Below are 22,157 nucleotides of genomic sequence, written 5' to 3'. Positions count from 1 at the left end.
GACACTCAGCTGATCCTCTCCCCCACCAAGGACCCCATCACCGCCAAAGCTAACCTCCACAAAGGAATGAAAGCCGTCGCCTACTGGATGAAGAACAGCCATCGGAGAAGACGGATGTCCTCATCCTCGGCTCCAACCCTTCAGCCTGGGACGACTCCTTGTGGCCGACGGCACTGAGGGCAGCCCCAACACCCACCGACCACACAGGCAACCTAGGAATCAACCTCGCCTCAACGCTTTCAATGACCAAGCAGGTCAATGCCGTCTCTCCCTCCTGCTTCAACAGCCTCCGCATGCTCTTCAAGATCTACAGATGGATCCCGACAGATACAAGAAAGACAGTCACCCAGGCCCTTGTCAGCAGCAGACTCTACTACGGAAATGCGTTTGTTCGTTTGAAAAGCTTTATTTCGGTACATTGACCATAAAAGCGTCACAAGAATGAATAAAACATATAACATTACCGCAGGAATCAACAACATTAGTACAATTTACATCCAGTCACCACAAAACAAGCAGTTAGAATAAAGTGCAAGTGTATATGGTCAGTACTTATACAAAGGGAAAAAAATTAAGAACAGTACTAAAAGCCACTATGGGTAATAAAATAGTTTTTTAAAATAAGAGGAAATACTCACTCTTTTCTTTAAAAAAAAACACAGTTAAAAGTTAAATACCATGGGTCATAAAAAATATTAGCAAGCCTGAGCAGACCATGTACTAGATTCGGCCACTACATAGAAGGCTTCAGAAACTTCCTCCTCATACACCACATTGAGAATAAAAAACGGGAAACAGAGTAGACTATTGGGAGGTGGAGCTCAGTTTTCAATATTCTATAGGCCTCGCTAAAGTGTCTTGTACCCAAGTTCTTGCAAATTTGTACAATCCCGCGTCTTCTTGGCGACCTATAGGAATCACATTGGAAAAGAACATGCACCTCAGTTTCGTCCACTAAACCACATGCAGGACATTCAGTCATAACCTGTCCCCCCCATTTTTTAACATACGATCGTAGAGGGAGGCACCCATGCCTGAACTGGAGAAACAATTTTCGTGCCAACACTGGTTGGATGCTATCCAGGATGGGCTCTGCCTGATAGGTATTTTTAATTATAAGGAATTCGCTTGTCAGCCGTCCCAATGAAGAACTACGCATCATCTTGGACAGCCGGTATTCCCTGTAGGCAGTTACCAGTGTGTTCTTACTTAGTGATTGAGACACGGTTTGAGGCTCATCCCACAGATCAACGCGTCCCAATTCCATACATAACGCCTTAAGGTGCCTCAACCAGGGTATCTTGCCCACCCCCTTCAGCCCCAATATCTCTGTTAACTCCTCACTATACGGGGCTAGCATCGTGAGTACTCCACAAGCGTCTCCAAAAGGTCAATGGTCTAAGGGCGGCATCCTCGGCAATTGGTCTAATTCCTAGGTCCATTCTCAGCGGCATCAATGGAGTGCTTTTGGGAAGGCTAAGAAGCTGCCTGATGAACGCATTCTCAGTGCGTTCAAGGGATACGAGTCCACAATGGCCCCAAATTTCTGCACCATATAACGCAGCACTTCTTGCCTGTGCCCTAAAGGCCTCCATGGGTGCAAAGACCTGCTTGTGTGTTACCCTTGAAGAATTTATGGATGCCTCGTGACACCTGGGTAAGCTTCAAGTTACACTTATTGATCTGCGCTCCCCAGTCCATACTCTCCGTCAGGGTGATGCCAAGGTAATCAAACACTACCACTCTTTCGAGTGGTTGGCCCCCCAGGGTCGGATTGCTGCGTGTGCTTTTACCGCCATTAAAGACCATATATTTGGTCTTCTGAAGATTTATCTCCAGGCCCGATGTTTGCAGAAGACAACAAAGCGTCCTCTGGATACCCATAGGGGACTTAGCCAGCAACAGTGTGTCGTCTGCAAACATCAGGGCTGGCACACTACGCCCTGCCAAATTGGGGGCATCAATGTTAAGACCTTTATTAAGATGGTCAATGAGCCCATAAACAAATAGGGGGAAGAGTGTTGGGGCTAGGACGCATCCCTGGCGAACTCCTCGCATGACTGGGATTGGGGATGTTAAATTGCCATGTTTGCCGTACCTGATTTGGGCATAATTGCCCTCGTGCAGGCGAGCAAACAAATGGCAGAGGTAAACCGGGACCCCCATCTCCAAAAGGATCTTCCAGTGAATCATTTGTAATCTGAAAATCTGGTCGACCGTGGATGTCCGTGCTCTAAACCCGGCTTGGAGTGGAGTTAGAATGCTGTGATCCTCCATCCATCCGTGTAAGCGCTCAAGGAGAACACGAGCAAAGATTTTTTGGGTTACATCCAAAAGGCTTATGGGCCGATAATTCGATGGGAGGAGTGGGGACCCCTTTTTAAAAATGGGTATAATTTCAGCCCCCGCCCATGTTGAGGGCATGGGGATGCCCTCCAATCAAGCATTAAAAAACAAGGTAAGATAAGGACCCCAAACTGAGACTTCACTGTGAAAAAGATCTCCAGGTATTCTGTCCAGCCCTGGTGCTTTATTAGGTGCTATTTTCTCCAGTGCAAACTCAACTTCACTAAGTTGGATCTGTGGCCCAGTGACCCCTCTTGGTTCTTCTTGCCCTCCCTCTCTTGTGTTATGGGGGCCATTAACTGGGGGAGCATAAAGAGGTTGGAAGTGAGCAACCCAAACATCCTCACTGATATTTGGCTCAATGGCAGATTTATGGTTACTAGAGCCCTCGTTGACCAGATTCCAAAAGGCTCTAAGATCCCGTACTAACAGGGCTGCCCTAATGTCTTCCCACATCTGGTTTTCCCAGCATGTTTTGGCCTGTTTCAATTCCCTAGTATAAGCGGCCCGTGCTTCCAACAAATCTGTCCTTTTGTTACTCTTAATTGCATTCAGTAAGTTTAGCTTAGCAGCTCTGCAATTACTATTGAACCATTGGTGGGTAGGTTTGGGCTTATCCCTTGATTTACTATGGTTAACAAAAAAGGGAACCAAAGTATCTATAAATTCTTTGTGGTTTTCACCAATAGTTAGCTTAGAATCCAAAGAGCAAGTTTCAGTCGCTAATGAGTGTGCTTTAGCAAAAAAAGGGAGTGCTGTCTGATAGAGGCTGGCCAGCTTTTCTTGGCAGAGTGTAAAGTCCCCCCAGCGTACCCTTCTCCCTCTGTTTACTTGGCTAGGGCGGGGACTACATTCCCAACCATTAAGTCATGCTTTTTGCCCGTTGATAAGCAGATATTTATGTGCAGGGCATTATGATCGCTGTCACTGCGGGGACTGATAATAAATCCAAGAACTCTATCCCAACTACGAGTATCAACAAGAATATAATCAATAATTGATGTAGATCCTAGTCTATTGAATGTAATGTTGGAGGCAGTGCTTGCAGGGATGCGGCCGTTGCAAGCCCGGAGTGAAAATTTTAAACAAAGGGCATTTGCTTACAGAGCTAGTGGTGTCTAGGCAATACCAGGCGGGAGACTAGTTTCTGGGATTGACCGATGATGGTCTTCATCATATATAGTTTTGGGTGCCAAATCCTTGAGGGGTTCAAATTGAGTATTAAGATCGGCACCAATGATCATCCTTGTGTTATGGGGAATTGTTTCTAGAAAGGCAGACAAAGCGTCTATGGTTAAAGAGGTCGTACCTCTTGCAACAGGTCGGGAATACACATTAATCAGGGCAACAGGTAGTTCATTAGGCAAAGTAAGGACCACACACAAAATGTCCGTGGACTCGGTAACTAATTCTTTAGCCTCGCACCCTAGGTGCGTACCAACCAAGGTGGACAAACCACCTGACGGTCTCCCCTTGCCCAGGTGGGTAGCTGATTTATCAAATATGGCGAAGACCAAACTCACAGGCTTGGATCTGGCCCAGGTCTCTTGGAACATGCATACATCATACTGTTCAATAAATAAGCACCACTCAGGATTATACAATTTAGATGGAAGGCCCGCCACATTCCAGGACAACACGCTAATGGCAGAGTTAGCTATGGATCCCCCCTCTATCCAAAAACTTGAAGGTTGTACCGCTAGGGGAACTGATGGACTGGTCCCATGGGTGGCAATAGGGGAAGATACCTTGGCTGGTGACTGCGAACCAATCAGTCAATCGTTTTGGTCAAGGGAAGATAATAGCTCATACCTGTTGCTTAGGGAAATGTGGCCAGTGGGTACGCTTGAGAGAGGACATTCAACATTTGAGGAGGTGCTAGTATTAGGGGGGTAAAAATACCCCAATGGAAGAACATTGACATGATCGTGATTGATTAGAACTGAACCAGTTTGCCTTAGTATATGATTCACTAGTTTGGGGGAGCCAAAATTAACCACGACACAGTCACCAGTCAGCGTTTTCTTGGTTTTCCGTACCCAGGAAACCCTCTCACCATTTTAAAATTGTCAAACAGATGCTCACCCAGAACAGTTTTATTACTTAAGAAATGGAGCACCTTATTTTTCAGGGCGGACCAATATTCAGTTTTTCCATCTTCTAATTTAGGGATATTTGCCAAGATGACAGTGTAAGGGCATGACTCTGGAGGAAGATGTAATGAGAGATCTGAGGGGGATGCCTGAACCGGGGGATATAATCTACCCACTGGGCCAACAGGGCCCGAATTGGCTACTCGCTTGGAGCTTGTTGTGTTTTGGGCTATGGAGGGGGCATTAATAACTCTAGCCTTGGTGGCAGTGGTTAGAGTGGTGGTTGTCCGATCAGTTAAGTTAGGTGGAATAATGTTCAAACATGGTACTTCCGGTGGTTTGGGTGTAAGTAATGCTACTGCCTACGGAAATGCCCTTTACGCCGGAGCCCAGACCAAGCTCATCAAATGACTACAACGCATCCAAAACGCCTCAGCACGACTGATCCTCGACGTACCACGCCACGGCCACATCACCCCCCACCTGAGAAACCTGCACTGGCTCCCCGTCAACAAGAGGATATCCTTCAAGCTCCTCACCCATGCACACAAGGCACTCCACAAGACCGGCCCAGCCTACATCAACAGACGGCTCTCCTTCTACATCTCCAACTGCCAGCTACGCTCCGCCGACCTCTGACTCGCCACGTCCTACGCATCTGAAGAACAACCACCAGTGGGAGATCCTTCTCCCACCTCGCCACCAAGACATGGAACACCCTCCCACTGAGCCTACGACAGACCCAAGACCTGCTGACCTTCAGGAGGATACTCAAGACCTGGCTGTTCGATCAGGAGTGCGCCCCTCCCCCCAGCACCTTGAGACACTCGCGGGTATGTAGTGCGCTTTACAAATGATTGATTGATTGAAATATAGAAATAAACAAAAGTCTGGAATTTGTGTAAATTAGCACTTTGTGGAATTAAAAATAAATCCCTATGAGAAAGAAGGGATCTACACAAAGTATAGATCCTTATGAGCATATTTACTGCATACATATTGGAATCTGGACATTTCTGAAATAATAATATTTTTGTTCTACACATTTGTTCTATTTCTACTTAATAAAAGGTTTGTGTTTTTACTTGTGTGAACTTTAGCTCGGAGGACATGTTTTTGGTACATGTACACTGAAAAGAATGACCTCAGAAGTATGACTTGCCTTCCATGTCACTTTAGGTATTAACTTCACAGTTGACTTTTTATGTGTGTGTATTTGTCTTGTGCTTAACATACAAGGAAATCGAATATTTTAAATCTTATATAGCTATGAAGATCAGCATATTGGAAGATTGCTGTTGAGTGGTCCAGTGCATCATTCAGTTAAAATGAGCCGCAAGCTCACAGCTTTTGTTAACAGTTAACACAAGCCTTTTGTAGTAAAACTATATTTGACTGCCTTCTCCATGTACTGCTTTTATGCTGGTATGAACTTTGATTGTTGTTCTGATGATAAACACTCTCTAACTGTCTGCAACCATTGTCTTCTTTTCAACAGGTGTCTTACTTTAATCAGCTGACCTCTGATGTGCTTCCGTATGTAGCTGGCAATCTGGGAGGATGGTCAAAGTCGATCGAGGAAACCGCTTCTTCATGCGTCCATTTTTTGGAGACGTTTGATAGTATAGTCACCTAGATCATGAAGCTGTAGGCGTGGCTCAGCAATGTGAAAGCACCTATACCCACGATGGATGGCATGGGTCTTACTCTCAACGTTAGCACTAGAGCTGCTTTGTGCCGTGATTTATGGCAAATTATGCATTGAGTGACTAGATCTACCTGTGTGGCCAAATCTACTGTTCCACAGGGACCAGAGACAACCGCGTGTCACCTCCTCATCTTCCACTCCAGAGTTCATGACCTATGCAGATTAAGTCTTTTCCATCCAGAACAAACCCCTCCTTTTCTCCTTCATAGGAAACAAACCACGAGATTATCCTGTTTGTTGTGTGCAGGACACTAACAGCATACTGCCATATGTTTTAGCATAAAGAGAATAAATATAATTATTTTTAAGGACAGATTTTGTTAAAGTATATAGTAATAATAAATATATTTTCAATCAAGTTTTGGGTTTGAACTCGTTTAATTCATATAAAGGTTTCACTTATCAGGAAACGTAATAACTCTCCTATAAAAGGATTTCCCTCCTGCATATGCTGATGAGTTTTAGAAAGTTCTGTGTCTACATTTGAAAGAACCAGTTCGCTTTGTTAAAGACTTCTGATTCGGTGCTAATGTGAGGGGGAATGAGGAATAGCTTGTATGGTGGTGGCGATAGTGTGAAAGGTTGTTGATTCTTTTAGCTTATAGAGTGGAAGAGAAAAAGAACTCGATGAAGTGTCCAGGTGTAGTTGATACAAATATTTTTCTGGTTTGAGATTAATCTTCTGAGGATCTTTCCCTTGAGGAGCAACAGTAAGATAGTGGTCAAGCGGACCTCAGGTCCACAGAGACATTTGAAACCAACAGCATAGGAGCCATGCATTAGAATCCATAGGAGGGGCCTTGTCCAATAATGGAAATACAATATGATTATTACGGAGTCCTGACTTCTTGGTGCGCTAGGGAAATACCAATTATAAAGAACAGTGGTCCCTATATCGAGTATACAGCAAGCAATGATCATACACTTAATAGGTCGTTTGTCTTCTGTCCGTCCGGACAGGATTTAATTTTTTAGGTGAAAAAGATACTTTTTTTTTTTTTTTTTAAATGTCAAGCGGGCACAGCCGTGACCTTCAACATATACAGGACAACAACAAAAGGAAGTGGAAAAAGCAAGAAATCTGTCTGTACACTTGCATTTCAGTGGAACAGACTTTGAATGTTTGAAATAAACCACACCATTGCATATATCAGTGTTATATACAGAATTTGCATATGGGGTTAAGGGTCGACGTTTCAATGCCTTTCCTAAAATATAGGCATCATCATCAGGACATTGGATGACATTATTGTTGTCTTAGACATTGTAAGTGAAGTTGTTAGCCTTTCCATCACATTTACATTATATACATATTTACATTGGGAGGAAAAGGGGGGAAAAACAAAGAAAATTAACATAAATACCAGGCATATAACATAGGTCCTCTTTAGTTATACATCAAGTGAATTCATGTGCAGCAATCTTTTTATCAACCAAGGTGGTGTTTGTTTTAAAGAGATGGCTGCGTGAATGTGAAAGTGGAGATACCATGCACGATAACGATCTTATGGCGAAATGCACGTGCATGACACAAATGGTAGTGATAGGGACGTGACCTGTGCTTCAGTTGCTAAGAAGTGAGGTACACTTTATGACCTAATGCGAAAAGCGGCAGCTGTGAGCCCGTCAGAAAAACAGGTTTCAAAGTGATCTATGTGCATCGTGAGCGCCGAACGGAAAAGCATTCAATGTGTCAAGGGCCAAGCATTAACGGCGTTGAGCATGCTTGTAGTAGGGTGTGGAGCAATTGAAAACCTACATGGTTTCAACGGCGAGTAAACAAGGGTTCTCAGAAGGTAAAGGATCGTGATGGCAGGAATTCTGTAAATAAATCAACTGCCTATTAGGTTTAGACAATTCACGCGATTAGTGCAAAGAATAGACCGGGGTGAACAGGCGTGTTACCTGCAAGCTCGGTTTTCGGCTGTATGGATGTCCGGTTATCTTAATAATCCGGAACGATTATTCACAGCGCTTACGTATACAATGATACGTCGAAAAGCACAATGGCTATCTGTAAATAAAGAAAGGATACCAAGGGGATTAGAAACTGCGTGCTTAAATAAAGCTGCAGTTTCGGGGTCCGACCGGACTGACACTTACTTCGAGAATGATTAGTGGCTGCCACGAGTCTGGCGATCTGGTGCTGTGCCGGCGAGTTTACGGGGTTATTTAATAAAGGAAAGTGAGCGCGAGGGTGGTGAACATCGTGAAGGGACTAGCAGGGGTGAAGTGAAATGGCAGTATTTACGGCGGCCATTTTAAGGTGGTGAATAGTGCTCTGGTGCCATGCAGTTAAGCACAGGAGGCAATACATCAACAAAAATATTTCAAAAGGTGAATCACATGAGATGGAGTTTTGAAAAGTTACAGTAGGGACGTCCAGTCTTCAAGTCGGTTTAGCCCATTCCGAATGCTGTTAGTGCGTAAAATCCAATGTAACTCTTCTTTGTTCAGCAACTGAGACATGTCTGCTCCTCTGGGGGGTGGCTTGATAATTGTAATCACAGTCCAAAGAAAGTCTTTTTCAGTGTGTCCTTTTTCAGTAAAATGTTTCACCAATGGGGCATTTGCTGTTTTACATTTTATCCTGCTCTTATGTTGTCCAATCCGTAGCTTTATTTTTTGACAGGTTTGTCCTATGTAGATGAGCTTACAAGGACACAGGATAGCATACACCAGGTTCGCAGAATTGCAATTAGAGAAATATTTCCGGTCAAATTTAATATTGCCAAATTCAAACGTTTTACCTTCTATGGTGGTGTCGCAGCAGATACAGCCCCCATACTTAACATGACCTATGAGTGGTGGCAGGCCCCAGACGTCATTTATAGTTGTTTTTTGTACTTGTGAAGGGAGAGCTGCGCTAACAAGATGATCTTTAACGTTCTTAGCTCGTTTGAATGCGAACATAGGTTTCTCTAGCGTTAATAGGCCTGCATTGAGGACTGGGCAGTGTTTAAGTACACTTTTTCTGATGGCATTGACACAAAAATCCCCAATCACCTCCAGGTCGCCCCATAGTTTCGGGCTGTGGTTCGATCCTCGAACCATTGGGGCACTACATAGATTTTTTCATCAAGCCTTTCGTCCCAGAAACTATCTGTTACATCAGGGATAGTATGGCTATGATAAATTTTCATAGAGGATTACCCCTTTGATCCCACATCCAGCACCATGTGTACGCTGGATGTGGAATCACTGTATACCAATATCCCACAATTTGAATCCCTGCGTGTAATAGAGAAGGTCCTTGAATCAAGAGTACGCCCCCATAATGTGCCCTCTGTATTCATCCTTGAATTACTAGAAATTTGTCTGACCAAAAACTTCTTTCTTTTTGAGGGACAATTCTATGGTCAAGTCAAAGGAACATCCATGGGAGCAATTTTTGCTCCCAACCTAGCCATTCTGTATATGGACCACTTGGAGACCAATAGCATTCTCCACACGTCGAATCCTTTCCACAATGGCATTGCCTTGTGGAAAAGATATATCGATGATATCTTTCTATTATGGAATGATTCCCCTGAAAATCTCACAGCCTTCCAGCATTGGCTGAACAACAACAGTGGTGGACTCTGCTATACTCTGTCTACTAGTAAAGACTCCATCCCTTTCCTTGACTTGCAAATAAGACATACAGAAGGCCGTCTTACAACCACACTACATCGCAAGCCCACTGAGCGCAACACTCTGCTCGAATACACTAGTCACCACCCCCGGGCCTTACGCGATTCCTTACCCTTCTCCCAGTTCCTCCGCATTAGGCGTAACTGCTACTTCAGGGATGATTATTTCGCTGAAGCAAAAATCCTTAGTACAAAACTGAGAAATAGAGGTTATCCACGAAAACTGGTACGTAATTCCTTAAAAAGAGCTTGGTACTGTCCAAGAGAGAACCTTTTAGAACCTAAACAAAAAAATGCACAAGATAAACTCATTTGTGTTACCACATTTTCACCGGCATCCAATGGCATCAGAAAAAGTGTACTTAACCAATGCCATCAGAAAAAGTGTACTTAAACACTGGCCAGTCCTCAATGCAGGCCTATTAACACTAGAGAAACCTATGTTCGCATTCAAACAAGCTAAGAACGTTAAAGATCATCTTGTTAGGGCAGCTCTCCCTTCACAAGTACAAAAAACAACTATAAATGACGTCTGGGGCCTGCCACCACTCATAGGTCATGTTAAGTGTGGGGGCTGTATCTGCTGCGACACCACCATAGAAGGTAAAACGTTTGAATTTGGCAATATTAAATTTGACCGGAAATATTTCTCTAATTGCAATTCTGCGAACCTGGTGTATGCTATCCTGTGTCCTTGTAAGCTCATCTACATAGGACAAACCTGTCAAAAAATAAAGCTACGGATTGGACAACATAAGAGCAGGATAAAATGTAAAACAGCAAATGCCCCATTGGTGGAACATTTTACTGCAAAAGGACACACTGAAAAAGACTTTCTTTGGACTGTGATTACAATTATCAAGCCACCCCCCAGAGGAGCAGACATGTCTCAGTTGCTGAACAAAGAAGAGTTACATTGGATTTTACGCACTAACAGCATTCGGAATGGGCTAAACCGACTTGAAGACTGGACGTCCCTACTGTAACTTTTCAAAACTCCATCCCAGTGATTCACCTTTTGAAATATTTTTGTTGATGTATTGCCTCCTGTGCTTAACTGCATGGCACCAGAGCACTTAAAATGGCCACCGTAAATACTGCCATTTCACTTCACCCCTGCTAGTCCCTTCACGATGTTCACCACCCTCGCGCTCACTTTCCTTTATTAAATAACCCCGTAAACTCGCCGGTACAGCACCAGATCGCCAGACTCGTGGCAGCCACTAATCATTCTCGAAGTAAGTGTCAGTCCGGTCAGACCCCGAAACTGTAGCTTTATGTAAGCACGCAGTTTCTAATCCCCTTGGTATCCTTTCTTTATTTACAGATAGCCATTGTGCTTTTCGACGTATCATTGTATACGTAAGCGCTGTGAATAATCGTTCCGAATTATTAAGATAACCGGGCATCCATACAGCCGAAACCCGAGCTTGCAGGTAACACGCCTGTTCACCCCGGTCTATTCTTTGCACTAATCGCGTGAATTGTCTAAACCTAATAGGCAGTTGATTTATTTACAGAATTCCTGCCATCACGATCCTTTACCGTCTGAGAACCCTTGTTTACTCGCCGTTGAAACCATGTAGGTTTTAAATTGCTCCACACCCTACTACAAGCATGCTCAACGCCGTTAATGCTTGGCCCTTGATACATTGAATTCTTTTCCGTTCGGCGCTCACGATGCACATAGATCACTTTGAAACCTGTTTTTCTGACGGGCTCACAGCTGCCGCTTTTCGCATTAGGTCATAAAGTGTACCTCACTTCTTAGCAACTGAAGCACAGGTCACGTCCCTATCACTACCATTTATGTCATGCACGTGTATTTCGCCATGAGATCGTTATCGTGCATGGTATCTCCACTTTCACATTCACGCCGCCATCTCTTTAAAACAAAAACCACCTTGGTTGATAAAAAGATTGCTGCACATGAATTCACTTGATGTATAACTAAAGAGGACCTATGTTATATGCCTGGTATTTATGTTAATTTTCTTTGTTTTTTCCCCCCTTTTCTTCCCAATGTAAATATGTATATAATGTAAATGTGATGGAAAGGCTAACAACTTCACTTACAATGTCTAAGACAACAATAATGTCATCCAATGTCCTGATGATGATGCCTATATTTTAGGAAAGGCATCGAAACGTCGACCCTTAACCCCATATGCAAATTCTGTATATAACACTGATATATGCAATGGTGTGGTTTATTTCAAACATTCAAAGTCTGTTCCACTGAAATGCAAGTGTACAGACAGATTTCTTGCTTTTTCCACTTCCTTTTGTTGTTGTCCTGTATATGTTGAAGGTCACGGCTGTGCCCGCTTGACATCTTTTAAAAAACCCCAAAAAAGTATCTTTTTCACCTAAAAAATAAAATCCTGTCCGGACGGACAGAAGACATACGACCTATTAAGTGTATGATCATTGCTTGCTGTATACTCGATATAGGGACCACTGTTCTTTATAATATGTAATGCCCAAGGTCCATATGCTATACCTTAAGGGTTCCCTTGTTCTGTTGAAACAGGGAAATACCAATGGCATATTTAAGGACATTTCAACAATCTGTAAAGAAAGTATAGCATAATAACAAACAGCTAACTTAGATTCTAAACATGGTACCATGTTTGAAACAAAATTAGGGCATTCCAGTGGATGAATGTTCGTGCTACGGCGGATGGTTTACATATGCAGTGATATAAGATTTAAGTATCATGCCTTTTTTAAAGTAGTAATTTTAAGAAAAACACAAATTGTATTACAATCATTCCATCATATGCAACACAGTGACACTTAAGCCCTCATTACATGTTTAGTGGAATAGGTGTATGTAGTATATACAATGACCCCCGAGTGAGGTCTTTTCCCCATGTGGTAAATACCTCCTATTGTGACTTGTTTAATTGTAAATGTGGCATAACATGTGGGATTGGTATTATACCCACATTTTCACTTTTTTATATATCTTTTCCCCTGATAACATTTGGCAGGTTTGACTCGCCAGAATTTATCAGGGAAAAACTGTGAGGGTCTAATAATTATCACATAACTCGAAATTTCGATCCCTGTACAAACTAGTTGTTTCTAGGGGTTAGCAGAACTCGCTGAGCTTTATTATGCAGAATTCTGTGGACTTAGATGAAAACTCAGCGACATTCCGCGGTTGTTCCATAAGGAGGCAGAAGCGGCACATCCCGGGGCTTGTGCTGATTTTTAGCTCCAGGAGCTTATTCTGCTCTGCAAAATCATTGAACAGCACCACACAACCACGCAGCACGCCAGAGAGCACTGCTTCTTTGCTGCCGCTCGAGTAGATTTTATACTCTTGGGGCAGCTTTCTTACTGCGAACGGTCGCAACCACCTGCTTTGACAAAAGTTCACTGTGTACCTTCCGAGCGCCTGAAAATCATGCTTGGGGATGCCAATTCTTGCTGACGCTCACTAACTTACTTATGGGGGGTGGTGCGCAAGAAAAAATTCTACCACACGGCAGTTGGCACAGTGTTGCCAGAACTCTGCGTTACAAAACTCCACAAACTCTGCCGGCAGAGCGAAATTTATCGCCAGCCCCAAGCTGTTTGCAGAGGAATCAGAGTTTAGCTGTGCACTTGTAATCAGTGCCTTAGACACAGAGCAGGAGGGGCTTATAAAAAATTCAACTTTCATACAACTACATTTCCTAGCTATTCCTCTGTTTATATACTATCATCCGAAATTACTTTGTATAGTTTGGATGTTGAAGTTTTTCAGTAGAATGGTCCTGTAAATAATAGGGTTATTTTGAGACATCTTTCAATGTTGTTTGAGAGCTCCTGCACTAGTGGAAGTAGAGTTTTCCACAAAGAATCTATTTCCATACTTAACTTAGGAGTAAATGAGTCTTCTGTAAAAGAAGTGACTGGTATAATAAAACCTTTTGTTTATTTACTGGCTTTTGATGTGCACATCATATTTAACCCATTCTTGCCAATATAATCTCCTACATGCAAAGCAAATTTCAGCATGGTCCTAAATTGAAGATAACCTGAGTAACATGAAGTTTACCTTATAAGTTACGCATACATTAGTGTATGCAGAACATGTTGCCTTAACTGCAAGCAAAAAGGAAGGTTGAACTTTCTCCATTCTAGCTGTAAATAACAATTTTAAATTCTAAACAAGGCGAGGGATCCTTGCTCCATGGAGACAAATATAGGCAGTTCTGTATCACCTGCATGCAGCCACACGTAGCTCCATGCAGAATAAATGCCCTGTAGTAATTGTTAACCCCTTCCACGCTGATGACGAGCTGGGCTCGTCATGGCGTAGCCTCCTCGCACACTGATGACGAGCCCAGCTCGTCACGTAACATGCGTTTTGAGAAATCTCAGCGCAGGAGCGGAATTCCGCTAGCGCGCATGAGGTTATGGTTAGGAATCCCAACAACCCCCCATTACGGTACAACTAAACTAGTGTTTTTTCAAGAGACGAGAAAAGAAGAATAATTTTCAACTTAAATCAAAGGAAAGTGAATTATTTTTGAGTTCATAAATATTTGGTACTTTTTCACTTTCTCAGGTCACATGCTTCAAAGGTACACACCAGTGCTTAATTTTTAAAATATTAAGTGCAGGTGCTCAATTTTTTTAAGGAGGCCACACCCACACACCACTGGCCCCACCCACCCACTCCACTGACTCCACTCACTTCCTCTATTGGCTGCACCCACCCACACCCAGAACTAGTATTGATGAACATGCCATAACAAGGATTAGACCAAAATCTACAGGGTGAAAGGTCAGGAAATGAGCCATGTGCATCGCCATAAGGATTCACTACAGGACAGTTTACACCCTGTTCTGTGCACCTGTGGCTGAGGGTCACTCACAAGCCACATGTCATCGAAGCACAGATAGACCAAGCTGTGGCACAGCAAGATCCTGAGGAGGTGCCTGTCACCCACAGGGGTGTAAGTCTGAAAACACCACACATCCACCCAGAGAGGTGGAAGACTGAGACCACACACCCATGACATCTCACCTCCACATCCCTAGCCCACAGGAAGCCCATCAGGGCCCCATTAGCTCCTGTATACACAGGCTGACAGGATCTGAATTGCATAACCACTGCAGGTGCTCGGCAGTGGGTAGAGAGCCATGCGAAGGACAGAGCTCCTGTCTGGAGTCCAGTGCTATAGCGAGCTGACCCGGGTAAAGTCTGAAATTAAAGCCCTGCTGTTCATTTCTGATGATGCTTATTCTGGAATGTCACTTATTCACACCTGGCTACCCCACCCCTTCTCCCTAGCTGCAACCAGACTTGTAGGAACGCAGGCTCGCAGACGCAATATCCGATTATAACGTAATGTCTCGTAACCGCTGCACCCTAAATACAGCATCTGCCTTGGCCCTACCACAGAGAACAAGATGGGATTCATTGTGATATTATATATAATATTTATACACTATATGATTTTTAGGTGATCCACACCAATACTTCATAGACAAAAGTTGCAGTTGAGCTCTTTTTGCAATTGCTGTTCATATTTAATTTCCTGTATAATAAGGTCCTCTACATTGTTTATCACCAAGCAATGTCCGGTTTGGTTTAGCATCACTCCATATGGACATAAACAAAACATTCCAGTCTCCTCTAACCATTCCAAGCTTCAAATCGGGTAAACTGTGAGAAAAAGTGGTGATGAATGTTCAAGGCAACAGCAAACCAAACCTCTCCCTTCTAGCCTCCTGAGAAATTCCCATGTTAAGCAGCTACAAATTACTTCAAACAGAAACAGTGCTAATTCATCCTTTGCAGAACGATGAAGTGGTCAGGCAGCCAGAAGATAACTGTGGGTGCGCTAGTGTAAATTACGTGAAAGGGGCACAAAGTGTGTGCGAGAGTGATAGTGGTATTTTTTTATTGGGCCAAAACACAAATAATATAGCGTGCATTGTTTACATTCTGCTGTTTTAATTAGTTTCAAGATCAAAAAAACAATGTTTCAGTTGCCATGAGCCATGGAGCCTGGAGGTTCTCCAAGCAGCTTGCCTGAAGAGTGTAGTATTAATTTGATGTTGCCTTGTGTTGGCAGGGAAGCAGTGCAGATGGAAACTGCCACATGAAACGTGGGACAGTCCGGGCCTTTGAGATGAATGCTCAAATTTAAAATATCTGTGAGTGTTCACACACAAGGCCTGTCTGATAATCATTCAACTGTGTGGTTTACATCTAAGGTTACTACAAGAATGGAGATGCTAGAGCCAGGGGTCCTACGGTGGACCAATTTGCACTAGAAACACAAACATAGATAACCTGCAGGAACTTCTGTCCATACGTGTGCCACTGGGTTCTGCCTAAAACTTGTACTGCAGCTGCAGACAAGTGCTGTAACCTGATTCTGCAAAAAGAAAAACATGCCAGTTTACTTATGCGGAAAAGCACTGGCACTGGCAATTTACTCTGGTAACCCATAAATTGGGAGGTCAGGTGTGCCAGAGAAAAGGGGCCGTTGAGTCATGAGGTCCGGAGCTTGAAAAAGCAGAGTTGACAGTTAACTTATACATTTATTTGCTGCAAAGAAATTGGTGAAGAGGACACACAATAGTAAATCTGTTCTAGATTAACTAATAGCGACTAGTTGTAGTACTATCTACTACTCTCTTACCTGTGACCTGCAGTCTCCTTGGCACTGGCTCTATTAGATTGCTGGCAAATATTGTGTTTTGGTGGGCCCCCGGCCCAGGCCAAGAGCATCGGCATGCAATGCAAATGACAAGTCAAAAGGAATAATTCATGGCCTGCTTCTGCTGGGTTTTCATTTCAGTGCTTGCAAGTTGTTAACAGAAAGCCGCTAGGCAATTTTTTATTACTTATAAGATGTCGTATTAAGGTTATTGCAGAGACCGGAACTTTCCAGGACCCAGTCTGCCTTGCCCACAGCTCACCCATCAGCCCGCCCTCAACTGTAGTAATTAACGAATGCAAAAGAAAATGCTCCTAAAAGCAGGGCCGTTCCTAGGTATTATGCCGCCCTAGGCCAGAATTGAAAAATGCCTCCCCACTCTCAGCTGATGTACAGTTCTCAGTGCAGAAGTGGTCACGGTGGTACTGCTATGCATGTATGCGAGAGGTGTGCGTGCCCGAAACACCACCTGGTCAGCCACTAGTCCCGAACTCAGAGCAGGTGTTCATGAGGAGTTTTATTGTTGTCAAGAGACAGCAACAATTAGTCGGGGGCCTGGGCTGGGGCACAGGTTGAGAGGGTGGTGGATATATTGTGCCATACATAAGCTATAATGCACTTTTGTGAAGGGCCAGAGTGCCTTTCAAGTTCAACAGCATGTTATTATGTCTGTTTATCTAGTAAAAGTGTGTACAACAAAAGTTTGCAGTATTTTCATTCAAACATGCATAGTTTAAAGTTGTTACCAGTTATTTAATCGTAATTTGCACAACACCGTGTTTGGCTCGACGATCAGAATGGCTTAAAAACGTGAAGCTTTATTTTTTAAGCACATGCTCACAAAAAACAGCAACATTGTATGCAAGGAAGCGAGAGAAAATTAAATAGTGAAATAAGCTATCATGCAGGAAGTGAAAGGCTGCTTCACAATAGTTTAAAAGTGCATCACAATTAACACCGACTTATGCAAACACGGCTCCACTTCACCAATTCAGCTGTCAGGAACGAGAACCTTCAGTTTTTGGACAATGGAAGTACTAAGCACACATTAATTTCTATTGCTGCAGAGTGATAATCATCACTCTAACGGGCTTTAAAATACAAATGTTTTCAAAATGCAGGCCTCAAGCTAGGGAACACCAGAGTCAAGTGTGCTGCCACCCCACCTGCAATTATTAATGACTTGCAGGGGTCTCTGCACACCCGGAACCTGCTGCGCAGTCAAAAATCAGGTACTCCCAAGAACTCACTGGCAACTTTCGTTTCCAGAGACTCCATCAGATGAGCTGGGCAAAACCATGGGGAAAAGAGAGGGAACAGTAGCACAGCAGGAGGGAGGTGCAGGGCATAAGCACCCCTGCGGCTCCTTGCTACCGCCGAATTGCAAGGCAAACTTGCCAAAAACTATGACTGCAATTACTTTTGGATAAATAGAGTCTGCTGCTCACTCTGGCGCTTACTGATGATCATGCAGGTTTGGCGGCCCTGTCAGCTGCAATCAAGTCGTGCGGCCAGGGCAGGATCCCATCCACATGACCGTTACAAGCTGGCTCTCAGCCTAATTCCCTTTCCCCGCCCCAGCCGCCTTTTGACTCTCACCCCCCACTGACCTTAGACTATAACACCTCAACAATCAATGATTGGCCGGGCAAAGACTGACTTCAGCTACGCTCGTGAATCGGGCTGGGGGGGTGGGGGTGTCTAACTAGGATACATTGTTGTAACGTAGAGAGCAGTGCTCGAGAGTTACGAGCTGCCAGCCCTTTAGCCTCCCGGGAATAGCGCGCATTGCGCTACTGCTTCTCAGACTAGCCATGATATGGTGCATTATAGCAGTGCTCTGCATTGACAGCTGAGCAGCGCTATAATGTGTGACTAATGCATTCAGTGCGGTGATGCAGATTACCACACTGAAATGCGCTAGAGTGGGCCCTGATGCGTGGTACTTGTCAGGACTGTTTGCCGCCCTCCCCCTTTTGCCACCCTAGGCGACCGCCTAGTCCTGCCTAATGGCAGAAACGGCCCTGCTTGAAAGGCAGGCGTGCACTACTGACATCACTAACGTGATGCAGTATTCATGCCTGGACCTGGGTGGGCCTTCCTGCAGGAAGGAGGACGACAAGACACAGGACAGGTAGGTACATTTCTTTTTAATAAATATTGGGCTCATCTCACTGGGGAGAAAAATCCAATAGCCCCGGCCCTGTTAAAAATGGGCCGGTGCTTAGCACCTGAAAGCTCCTGCACAAATTAAACACTGGTACAAACCCTGACTAGTTGTATGCTTTGACTATGTGAAGGTGTCTGTGTATCAGTGTAATCATTTTAAATACTACCACAAAAAGAAACCAAGATGATTTTTCCACCATTTCTTTCTTTCCACCGTATTGGACAGTACTTCCCCCCAAGGAGATAAGTCACATGGTAGTCCAAATCCCTGTTCTTATTTAATCCCTATTGTCAGTGGGTAACCAGTACTCAGTGAAGAGATAAAAAGCAGCATTACCCTGTTTAAACCTAGGCACGTTTAAATTTGCAATGTAATGCAAAATACAGATTTTGGAGCTTGTTGAACTGGAAATGCCCACACGATTGTTACGAACAAATGCTTACAGGTCCCTAATGCAAATCGCGGGCAGACAGGATGATTTTTGTAGATAGACTCAGACTTTGCAATGAATTAGCTCGGTACATCAATGCTTTCGAAATGCGCTAAAAGCTTTGCTGTTATGTCAACTTCCACAATCCCTTCTGATAGCTCTTAGTTTCACAATTGTTTATCTTTGTCACCCAGATGGGTTTCAATTCATTTAGTGCAATGTAAAAAGATTTTTTTTTCAAATCAACAATGAAAGTACATTACAGATGGCTTTGTTCTCTATTTAAAGTACTACTGATCGAAGAGCCAGGTCTTGAGGAGTCTTCTGAAGGCCAGTAGGTCTTGGGTCTGCCGCAGGTTTGTGGGGAGGGTGTTCCAGGTCTTGGTGGCGAGGTGGGAAAAGGATCTGCCGCTCGCGGTTGTTCTACGGGTGCGGGGGACTGTGGCGAGGACGAGGCCGGGGAGCGGAGCTGGCAGGTGGGGGTGTAGAAGCTAAGTCGACTGTTGAGGTATGCTGGGCCTTTGTTTTGGAGAGCTTTGTGTGCGTGGATGAGGAGCTTGAAGGTTATCCTCTTGTTGAAGGGGAGCCAATGCAGGTCTCTCAGGTGGGGTGTGATGTGGCTGCGATGGGGGATGTTGAGAATCAGACGTGCTGAGGCGTTCTGGATGCGTTGCAGTCGTCTCAGGAGCTTGGCCGACTTTCCTGTGTAGAGGTCGTTTCCATAGACCAGCCTGCTGGTGACTAGGGCGTGGGTGACTGTTCTTCTAGTTTTGGTGGGGATCCACTTAAAGATCCTGCGGAGCATTCGGAGGGTGTTGAAGCAGGATGAGGAGTCGGCGTTGGACTGCTTGGTCATGGAGAGGGTGGAGTTGAGGATGACCCCTAGATTGCGTGCATGGTCGGTGGGTGTCGGGGCTGTTCCTAGTGTTGTCGGCCACCAGGAGTCGTCCTAGGCTGAAGGGGTGGAGCCGAGGATGCGGACCTCCGTCTTGTCCGAGTACTGATACATGTGCAAACAACACAGATAAAATCCATTAAAAAAAATTATTAAAAAAGGCTGTTGACCATGTCACATTCAATCATGTTTAACTTATTCTTCATATCTTAAATTATCTAAAGCGGTTATGGTTTTCCTTCTGGCTATTACACGCGCAATGTAGGGAGAGACAGTATAACAAATCATATCATTCTTTAAATTGCACAAAAATTTAAATGCAGCCCGATAGAAAATACATTTCTTGGGCAAGAATAGGGGTCGTAACAAGCTTTTCCTGATATCTCTATAAAACCCACAAAATAACATAAGATTGACAGTTGATTGGGTTGCCATCTAATCTCAGGGGCATCTAGGTATGTTTTTAGTCCATGCATCTCTTTTTCATACAAGACTCCGCTCAATAAAGGACTCTGTGGTTAGGGCTTATCCAGATTATCCTCGGGGCAGGGTCTCCTCAAAGCAGCCACCACCACCCTGGATGGCTCTCTCCATTCATCCATCACAGACAATATTGTTCTGGAAATGACCTGCCTCCACAGAATGACTTTTTTCTCACCAGAAAGTTTCTCAGTTTAGACAGGTGCTCCAGAAAGTCCTAAATGGGCAGATTCACACAACCCAGTACAAAATCTGCTGCCCTCCGTTGTGTGAGAGAGCAGAACAGTGTCAATCTGTGGCATGTGGCACGGTGGCATGTGGCATGTGGCACGGGGCTAGGACGAAGACGCAGCCTGCATCGGCTCCCGGTCCGCGCGCTGTCCGGCGGGCGATTGTGGCGGCCCCACATGCTGCACCGACTCCACGGAGCAGCCTAGCGCGGCGGAGCTCCCCGGGCACTAGCGGCCGGTACCTTTGGCTTCCCGGGGGTCCGTGGGGGCTCCCACGAGTGGACTTTGCGGCCGGTCCCGAGGACAAGATGGCGGCCGGCGAGCTCCGGTGAGCCGCGGCGAAGAGCTGCTGCCGGGCGGTCGCTACGGTGCTGCCGAGACCAGATGGGGGCACTGGGACGTCGAGAATACGGGCGGTAAGCCCCTGAGAGAAAGCGGAGGTGCGGTGCCCGGTAGCAGCGTGGAGGTTACAAACTCCCTCTGCCTGACCTTAAGATGGCGGCCGCGGTGACTCCGCGAAACACTGTGGCGACCTGAGGACCTCTCCTTGCTTCTCCCCTACCGGCGCTGGAGTCATTGGGTGCCCTGGGGGAGGCCTTCGAATGGGGTCGGACAAGCGATGCCCCGGTGAGCACTCACACGTGAAACTAAGTTCTGCAGGGTGCTAAGGGCCTCGCCCCGTCCCCTCCCCCCCTTGCTGGCTTTGGATCCCTCTCCTTGCTTCTCCACTACCGGCGCTGGAGACACTGGGTGCCCTGAGGGAGGCCCTCGAATGGGGTCGGACAAGAGAGATGCCCCGGTGAGCACTCCCACGTGAAACGAAGTTCTGCAGGGTGTTAAGGGCCTCGCCCCGTCCCCTACCCCCCATTGCTGGCTTTGGATGCATCGAGGCACCGGTCTCAGTTTAAGTAGCAAGAGTAGAGGCGAGAACAGAGGGGTGCAGTGATCGAGCCCGATTACTGCTGAGCACTACAGGGCGGGAAGACTCTCACTTTCTTCTTCAGCGCAACAAGTCCTCTGCTGATACACCATTTTGTCTCTATGTGATCTTTCATGGACACAAGCCAGTCCTTCAACACGGTGGAGAGCTGGGGGCAGACCCAGGAGCAGGTGAGCGCTTCGTCGCCGCGCACAGTGTGCACCTTCGCGCCAAATTACTGGGCTGTATTAAGGGAGTTCACCCTGCAGTGTCTTCCAGATTACTTATTCCCTATTACTGAGTTGTATTAAGTGAGCTCACAGCCTGTCTTCCGGATGTGTCCTCTTCACGGCCAGTGCTTCCTGCAACAACCGGTCAGCCCTGCGGGCTTCTGCGAGAAATGCATCCCTCCATCATAATCGCCATCCGCTTAACTCTTTAACTGTGTGGTATTTATTTTTAACACTTGAACAGCTGCGCAGCAATTAGTGCCAGCTGCACCGTTTAGGCCTTTTTACAGCTGCGCAGCAAGTAGTGCCAGCTGCACCGTTTAGGCCATCTATTAGATGTACAGCAAGTAATC

General features: G+C 45.1%; 1 protein-coding gene across 2 annotated transcripts in view; it reads left to right on the top strand.

The window, feature by feature from the left end:
* ACOT12 (acyl-CoA thioesterase 12) overlaps positions 1 to 6,503 on the top strand; it is a 546,146-nt gene extending 539,643 nt beyond the window's left edge. Inside the window, exon 15 of one of the 2 annotated variants that reach the window (XM_086960839.1) lies at positions 5,938 to 6,503. In XM_086960839.1, the coding sequence (XP_086816965.1) occupies positions 5,938 to 6,075 (138 nt within the window). In that variant the 3' untranslated portion in view covers positions 6,076 to 6,503. The remainder of the gene's footprint in view (positions 1 to 5,937) is intronic. The other variant, XM_086960840.1, reaches the window with a different exon arrangement.
* The last annotated feature ends 15,654 nt before the right edge of the window (positions 6,504 to 22,157 follow it).

Source organism: Lissotriton vulgaris, chromosome 3_1, assembly GCF_964263255.1.
Source record: "Lissotriton vulgaris chromosome 3_1, aLisVul1.2, whole genome shotgun sequence".
Lineage (NCBI taxonomy): Eukaryota > Metazoa > Chordata > Amphibia > Caudata > Salamandridae > Lissotriton > Lissotriton vulgaris.
The sequence above is the reverse complement of the archived record's forward strand: the minus strand, read 5'-3'. Positions and strand labels throughout refer to the sequence as shown.